Source organism: Sceloporus occidentalis, unplaced genomic scaffold (genome assembly GCF_023333645.1).
Source record: "Sceloporus occidentalis isolate IW3139 unplaced genomic scaffold, rSceOcc1.0.p SCAF_3, whole genome shotgun sequence".
NCBI classification, from domain to species: domain Eukaryota; kingdom Metazoa; phylum Chordata; class Lepidosauria; order Squamata; family Phrynosomatidae; genus Sceloporus; species Sceloporus occidentalis.
Window position 1 is genome coordinate 215,786,688 of NW_028316983.1, and position 8,988 is coordinate 215,795,675.

The following is an 8,988-nucleotide window of genomic DNA, read 5'->3' on the forward strand; positions in this document are numbered from 1 at the left end:
GTCATTTTAAAATATATGGAGGGCTGTGGGTTAAGTTTCACTGCCACTTCAAGTACAGGTTAGATTGGTTCTTTATCAATGACCTGGATGACAGAATTGGGAGCACACTTATCAAATTTGCAGATGACACCAAATTAGGAGGAATAGTTAATACTCCAGAGGACAGGACCAACATTCAAAATGATCTGAATAGACTAGAAAGCTGGGTCAAAGCTAACAAAATGAAATTCAACACAGAGAAATGTAAGGTACTGCACTTAGGGCAGAAAAATGAAATGCACAGATATAGGATGGGAGACACATTGCTGAATGAAAGAACATGTGAAAGAGATCTAGGAGTCCAAGTAGACCATAAGTTGAACATGAGTCAACAGTGTGATGCGGCAGCTAAAAAGGCCAATGCAATTCTAGGCTGCATCAATAAAAGTATAGTGTCTAGATCAAGAGAAGTAATAGTGCCACTGTATTCTGCTCTGGTCAAGCCCCACCTGGAATATTGTGTCCAGTTCTGGGCACCACAATTCAAAAAGGACTTTGAGAAACTGGAGCGTGTCCAGAGGAGGGCGACTAAAATGGTGAAAGGTCTGGAAACCTTGCCCTATGAGGAACGACTCAGGGAGCTGGGGATGTTTAGCCTGGAGAAGAGAAGGTTAAGAGGTGATATGATAGCCCTGTTTAAATATTTGAAAGGATGTCACATTGAGGAGGGAGCAAGCTTGTTTTCTGCTGCTCCAGAGAACAGGACCCGGAACAATGGATGCAAGCTACAGGAAAAGAGATTCCACCTCAACATTAGGAAGAACTTCCTAACAGTAAGGGCTGTTCGACAGTGGAACAAACTCCCCCGGAGTGTAGTGGAGTCTCCTTCCTTGGAGGTCTTTAAGCAGAGGCTGGATGGCCATCTGTTGGGGATGCTTTGATTTGGATTTCCTGCATGGCAGGGGGTTGGACTGGATGGCCCTTGTGGTCTCTTCCAACTCTATGATTCTATGATTCTATGGTCTTGGTATCTCAGCGGTTTTCTGTTTCCACTTTGTGACAGAATGTCCTATTGACACACTGTGTTCCAATATGTTTAATGTTTTGGGTTGGAGGTCTTATTGGTGGGAAAATAGACGTCTGCCCCCAGGTGCCCCTCAAAATCATGACAAAATTAATTGTTCCTATTTTTAAAAGAGGCAGAATTTCAGCTTAGCTTTAGATTAAGTTTATAGCTATGGCTACAGAGAGAATTGAATCTGTGTTGGTAACTGAACACAGAACTAGGGAACAGATATTCTGAACTGATCTCACAAAAGAGAGAGAGAGAGAGCAAAGAACATCCCTGGAATAAATACTTCAAGAAAAATGACAAATTTACTACAAATAGTTTTGTACAGAAACATCAAGACCTGTGGTGAGCAAGTCTTTCTTGGGAATAATGGTATAGATTCTGTCTTCAATGAAGTTTCTTACTTCAGTCGTGAAAGGAAGTTACATTATGTGGCCAGTAAACCATTTACAAGCACTTGTGGCACTGTGAATCATCTGGGTGGAGTTGAGAGATGTGATCTCATGTGTGTGAGAGAGAGGATTTGGGGGAGATGTTTTTGTGCTTTCAAGTTGCTTGTCAGCCTATGGGAATTCCATGAATTTCATAGAGTTTTAATATGACAGCTTGTTTAACTGTGTTAAATTTTTTTATTATCAGGTTTTTAGCTTTTTCTTCTTTTAACATCTGCCATGGGTCACATGTCAGGAAAAAGGTGTGATATAAATAAAATAATTAATAAATAAACATTAGCTCCATTATGGTTCATACTAAAACCCAGAGCGGATTCATTTTGCTCATTATGAGGGAGCCATCAGCTACCACTGTAGAATTGAAGTATATTTCAGTTTTAGCCACAGAAAGAGAAATTTAAAAGGTGCTGTTTATTTATTTATTTTTTAAATGTTAACCTGGATGAGCATCTCATTACATGGTGCTAGGAGCAAAGGAAAAGCTGTGGGGGACGACTAATCTCATTAACTCCATCTGTGTTCCTTACTTGACTGTGTTTTGTCCCAGGAAGCCTGTGACTTGCTATCCCAGAGCAACAGATTAAATCAACAAAGAGTTCTCTCAGATATGTCCAAGCAGTACAATGTCCTCTCTGAAGGTACGCACTCCTAAACTAGTAAAGGTTTGAATAATAGTAATCTGGTATGAATATTGTTGGAATATTACTTGGAGCCAGCATGGTGTGGTGGTTTGAGCATTGAACTATGACTCTGGAGATCAGGGTTCAAAACCTCACTGAACCATGGAAACCCTCATGGTCAAATCACACACTCTCCGCCTTAGACAAACCCTTGATAGGCTTACCTTAGGGTTGCTGTAAGCCAGAAATGACTTGAAGGCCCACCACAATGAATAAGGTTACAACTTTATTTTAAATATAGAGCAAGTTGATCACAAATGTGTGTGAGAGGCCTCCAGATGTTGCTGGACTCCTAGCTCCTATCAGTCCTAGTTAGCATAGCCAATGGTGAGGGCAGAGGCCCACATGTTCTCTATTCATTAAACTAGATGGTGCTTTCCTCTCTAATAAATGTTAATAGTAGGGACCAGACCAAAGTAAAGAAGAAAAATATATTGAATCGGTTGCTCAGACTGTGAAAACAGGCATCCAGTAATTGTACAGGTGATTCTCCCAGTGATTAATAGGTATGTCTGGCTGTCTGCAGTGCCATATTTGGCCCGTCAGAACATTATGTCATTGTTCTACAGAGATGCGTGCAAGCACAAATCGATACTAAAAGGGATGTAGACTGGTTGAACAAGGCATGGAAGTTCTAAGAGGAAAGCTTCAGGGCTTGTGATAATAAAGCAGGTTTGTCCTGTCTGTCTACCTCTGAACAAGCAAGTTTAGAATTTGTTTTAGATGTTATTGTTGCTTAACCTTTTTTCTGTTCTACTAAGTGGATGGGCCATTTTTGAAAGATACTAACAATTCTCAGCCAGAAAGCTCAAATGCCTCAGCAAAATACAAACCCCAGGATTCCATAAGATGTTGCTCTGGCACATAAATGCTTATATGAAAGGGCCCTCTGTCATGTGACTGTTGTGCAAATAAGTACTTCTAAAGCCTCTTGTTATATGGCAGAAGGATTATAGATTGACATAAGGCCAATAAAAAACAACTGTGGCAATAATAGTTTTTTGGTTACAGGGTTGTATATGCAAAATGACAAACTGATTCTGAATTGCATCAAGGGGTAGCCATGTTGGCCATATAGCAAATCCAATAATATCCAAACAGTGGTACCTTTATCGGGCCAACCAAAATGCAAAATTACATGTTGCAAGTTTTCAAAGTCACACTGGCTTCTTTAGGCAAACAGGAGAAAGAAATTGAAGATGTTAGTCATAGGCCTGCATTTTCTGCTTCTGGACTTGGTTCAGATGGTAGGGAGGGCTATCTGCAGGCTGGCATCTCCCCCTTTGGCCATGTGGTCACTGGCAGATTTTCACAGTCAAGGAAATTTAATATCCATTTGCAATTCAAAGAAGATGTTTCCTTGGAATCTAGCATGTCTCCTTCCTTTGTGAAGCCACAGGCTCTTATGTAGGTAAAGAACACTGGATTTCTCAAGAAGTCTTCATGTTTCACATCAGGAAAACATATAATTTTGCATTTTGGTTGGTCCAATAAAGGTATCATTGTTTGGGTGTTATTTTATTCTGAATGGGTTCTGTGCTTGCTTTTAGTTTAGTGTGAACTCAGATTAAAAACACATGTTTTTTCTTCTTTATAAAAGGCAGTGATGATGCCTCAGGAGAACCACGCACACTACTGAGTCTGTTCCCACTGCGTCAGAATGCTCCTCCTAATGTATCCCTACAGAGCTCTTCCTCATCTAATACAAGCAGTTCTAATTCATCAAATTCCATGCCACACTCACTGCAATCTCCAGGAAACAATTCAGGTATGCAGATGGGACCCTTGCATCCCATTCATATGATCAGCTTGTGTGTTTATTAACAGTATTGTAATATGGAGAGACAGCATACTGTAGTGGTCTGAATGCTGGACTATGACTCTGGAGAGCAAGGTTCAAACCCCCCTCAGCCATAGAAATCCACTGGGTGACCTTGGACAAATCACTTTCTCTCAGCCTCAGAGGAAGCCAAGGGCAACCCCCCCCCCCAAATCTTGCCAAGATAACCCCAAAATAGGTTTGTCTTAGAGTTGCCATAAGTCAGAATTCAAGCATAGAAGAGCAGTCATGGATGTCTACCTTGGTTTCTTTTATGAGAGATAGAGATATCTCATATATATGCATTTTAGCCATCATTTTATAGTGCAGTTTATGTAAACAACTTAGAGATGTTACTACATCAAGTGGCATAAAAACATCATAAATAAAAATTATGCTAAGAAATACTGAGTATACTAGGATTATGGGTGTGGTTACTGCTACATTTTTAGAGTTTATTTTAATAAAACTATAAAGTAGTCTTATCTGATGAATGTAATTCTGGTATATTAAAGTTCAGACAAATAAGGCAGATCTCTTTCAGAATTGTGTCAACTCTTCTTTTTATTGTTCTTCTTAGATTTTACACAGAGCACTGTGCAAAAGCATATTTTTGCTGTAGCTCACCAGTGGATCCAAAGTAAACGAGAGGAAATAGTCAACCAGATGACTGAGGCTTGCCTTAACCAATCGTTGGATGCCCTCCTTGCAAGGGATTTAATCATGAGAGAAGATTATGAACTTATCAGCACCAAACCTACAAGGACCTCAAAAGTCAGGCAGCTGCTTGATACTACTGATAGCCAAGGAGAAGAGGTTGCCAGAGTCATAGTGCAAAAACTGAAAGACAATAAGCAGCTGGGACTCCAACCTTATCCAAATATATCTGTTCCATGTAGGCCTGCATCTTTGAATTGATTAAATCAGTATGAAGAATTTGCATTCAGCCCCTTACAAACTGGATTCCTGTTTCTGAAATGTCACCCTCAGTGCGTGTACACAGGCCAAATAAAATGGTCTCATAGTGAGATGCCCAAATGACATGCAATATGATTGGGGCTGAATCAAGCCTTTTCATTGCCTCACAGCTTTAATCTAAAGGAACAAAGGCGGGTTATAGACCACCGCTTTGAGGCGGTCTGCCGTCGCCGCCGTTTGCTCCGTGCGGGAGCCACAGCAGCCACACCGTGTGGCTCCCGCGCGGAGCAAAAAAGGAGCTCCAAAATGGAGCTCCTTCTTGCGGCGCCTCTGTGATGTCGCGAGGCACCGCTGGCGCATTTGCGACATCATAGGCGCCGCGACACGTCTGGACGCTATGCGTCCGATACGTAAACATGGCGGCCCCCATGTGGAAGGGGCGCCGCCATGTTGTACGTATGGAATACGTACTAGGGTTAGGGGGGTGCGGAAGCACCGCCCCTTCCTAACCCTAATACGTATTCCATACGTATTTTTTGGCGGTCTGTAACCCGCCCAAGTGAGGATCTATCCTGATTTTGAGCAGAAAATCCAGATGTTCCTGCATGTGTGTGTACTGCACTTCATAGTGACACTGTTTTGGGGCCGGGGGAAGGAGTTCACTAATACGTACGTTTACATGCATAGAGGGAAAGGGAAAAATCCAAAGCAGCCACACATACTGCAATTTATCGAACCAAGGTGAGTTCAAAAGGAATAACTGTGTGTGGACAGTTCTCCTAAACTTGCTTCAGTGTGTGCAGACAAGTCCGTGGTCACTGTGGATCGGGGTAACCTGAAGGTAAGCTGGATTTTCCTTCAGTGTAGACATGCCCTGTGTTGCTGCTGCAGCATTTTAGACTAGAGGTTAGGGGGAAAATATGCCATGGCAAATGAAAGTATTACCTGACAGTCTAATTTTTTAATACACACACAGAAAGAGACTATTTTTACACCACACACTTGAACTTTCATCACTGGGCACAGATGTATTTTGTGAATTTGTAAACTTAACGAAAATATTAAATGATGGAAAAATATACATTGCTTTACTGTCTTTCTGTGCATTCTCTCATCGGTCAAAATTGTATTTGAGAAAAACAAGGCTATTGGTTTAGCACAGAGCTTGAGACAGTTACTCTTTTGGACTACAACTCCCAGAATCTCCTAGCCATCATGGCTCCCTACAGGATTGTAGCAGTTATTATTCAAAAACGTATTCCAAGCTCTTGTTTCATATATTGGTGAGATCATTTCAAAACAATATTGTCTGCTGTTGGGACCACAGCCTATCTGTTCCAGCACAACATTGTGTTACAAGACTTGGATAGTGAAATGATTCTATTAAGCCCACCTTATGGATATAAGTTTCACTGATCTCTGGCTTCAAAGCACAGCAGAAGATTAGAAGATGTGTTTCTAAGGGCTCTGTCTGCCTTTGATGACCTTTTCTTCTTATTTTTCCAAAGAACTCCATGATTTTCTAATACAGTTTCAAAACCATTACATCTCTTACTTAAAAAAAATAAAATAAAGATAAGGTTCAGTGGTTGTGCAAGTTGCTTGCATTTAATTCTAGGGGAAATCCAATGCTCGTTCCAAAATTAGCAAGGCTATAATGACAACAACCTATGATTCAGTAGGTTGTTGCTCAGTGTTGCTTAAGGTTGTTGCTCAAAAAAGTGGGTGCACCATTACAGTCAAACTAGTGCAAATTCTAAATCAAAGTATTGGGGAGGGATTGACCTCTTCCAATTATTAATGGAACATTTCAAAGTAAGGCTGAAAGAAACTGAAATGGGGTCTGTTGGAGTACAAATGTTAAACTCCATAAAGAAGTCTTCATATCATACAAGAATGATAACAGAGCAGGGTTCCTTTCCATTCTTTTGCAGCATATTGAAATAAGAAAAAAAAATTCCTCTTAAAAAAAACAGAGCAGCAAAAGTCTCTGAAGTCTATGTCTGTCCATTGCTCACACTCATTACTTATGCTCCTCCTGGTGGAAAGAATGAAACTTGGACTGCCGTTACTTACATAGTGTACAAAAAATTGCAGTGTGTACAAATAATGCAGGACTTAATTACGGAATAACCACAGAGACTAATTAATTTTCTGAATAGTGACAAAGACTCCAGAGAGGCACTAACAGTCAGAGTAAATAATACTGAGCTAGATGGACAATCGGCCTCATAGACTATAAAGAAAATGCCTGTGTTTCTATGAAGTGAAGACAGATCTGTACAGGCTTAGCCAGCCTGGTCCAGTCTTATCAGTGATGCAGGGAATATGAGATCTACATGATTTATAATGCTTTTTATGACCTACAGTAAACTGTTTTATGACTACAAATCAAAATGCATTAGCTGACTAGGTCACAAAGTAAAGACAAAATGAATTTGCATAAACTCCTGGAACCTGATAAGTCTCATATATGAAATCATCTGGAGCAGAAAAGTCAATATCGGCTGAGATTAGCTGAGTTAAGTAAATTATTACTGCCTTTTTTTTTACAACATGAGGACTTAACAGTTGTGCTTATGTGACAGGAAGACTTGTTTGTTTTGTTTAGGGGTTTTGCTTTAATTTTATTCAGAAAAACCTAATTCTGTCAATGGATTCTTGGAGATGGCAGCACACAGTGTGAGTTGTTACGTACAAACTAAAATGTAGGATTGTGAGATTGTGGGAGTTGTAGTGCTCATAAGGAACTTCAAGCTCTGAGGAGAACTGCCATGGTTCCATTGCTGAGGCCTGTCTTGGACCATCTTTAATATGTTTAAGGAGTGAGAGTGACTCATGAGCACTTCTAGGAGTCAAAACATTTTTAATTTCTCACAAAGTACTCCATGTTGTATAACTGAGGCAATGTGAGAGAAGATGAGCCGGTTAGAAAGTACCTGATAAGTTGGGCCCAACATTTTGGGCATAATGATTATATGGATATATGGGAAAATGTGGTCCACAGATCTAAAATGTATGCTGTGTAGTGACCTAAAGGGGAATCTGTATAAGATGATGTACAAATGTATCTAACGCTATATAAACTGTCGAAAATGTCTCAGAATGTTTGAAGTCAATGTTGTGGTTGTCAAGATAAGGAACGTTCCTTTTTTGTATATGGTGGGCATGCAAGAAGGCAAAGAGTTACTGGTCTAAGATTTATATGTTAATCCAAAAAATATATGTAAAGATGGATTTTGTAATTCCACACAAAACAATTTTGCATTATGGAGTAAGAACTGGAAAGTAAATATGGATTACTACTTTGATAACAGCAGCAAGAATATTGTTTGCTCAAACTTGGAAATGGACTGAAGCACTGATAGCAGAAGAATGGATTGTTAAAGTTGCTGAGTTAGCCCAAATGGACAACCAGATATCTATGGGAAACCTATGTGCAATATGAGGCTGCAGTTGCACCCTCCTACTCATATGTTCAACAATATTCTAGGGCTGATCCCGAAGGGCAGTGCCATGCAGGCCTTTGGGTCTCCCTGTTTATTATCCCATCTAGCTGCATCTCATAGGGAGATGGTCTTCCAAGTACACTCATCTTTCGATAATAATAATAATAATAATAATAATAATACACTCTTACCTCGGGTTACGAACGCGCCGGGATACGAAATTTCCGGGTTACGAAGAAAAAAAAAATAAAAAATATTTCCGGGTTACGAAGGTTATTCCGGGTTACGAATAACCTTTTGGTGCTTTTTGGCGCTATTTCGCACCAAATCGCGGCTTCTCTGCATTAGCGCCTATGGCTTTCTCGGGTTACGAAGACTTCCGGGTTACGAAAATGGCGCCGGAACGGATTATTTTCGTAACCCGGGGGCCGAGTGTAATAGGATTTATTTATATGCCGACCAATCACTGGGAATCCGGGCAGCTTACAACAGAGGGGATAATAGATGGTTCCCTGCCCTCAGGTTTACAATCTAAAAGACACAACACAAAAGGAGAAGGGAATGGTGAGGGGGGAGGGGATCAGGTCCAGCAGTTCTTCTCTCCCTCTGAGGCCTGGAC

At 40.5% G+C, this 8,988-nt stretch overlaps 1 protein-coding gene across 2 annotated transcripts in view; it reads left to right on the forward strand.

Moving 5' to 3' along the window:
* Window positions 1-8,437, forward strand: part of RIPK2 (receptor interacting serine/threonine kinase 2) — a 35,080-nt gene extending 26,643 nt beyond the window's left edge. The window contains exons 9-11 of one of the 2 annotated variants that reach the window (XM_089517583.1): window positions 2,051-2,141; window positions 3,784-3,951; window positions 4,583-8,437. In XM_089517583.1, coding sequence (XP_089373709.1) covers window positions 2,051-2,141; window positions 3,784-3,951; window positions 4,583-4,920 — 597 coding nt within the window. In that variant the 3' untranslated portion in view covers window positions 4,921-8,437. The remainder of the gene's footprint in view (window positions 1-2,050; window positions 2,142-3,783; window positions 3,952-4,582) is intronic. The other variant, XM_089517584.1, reaches the window with a different exon arrangement.
* Window positions 8,438-8,988: the final 551 nt, after the last annotated feature.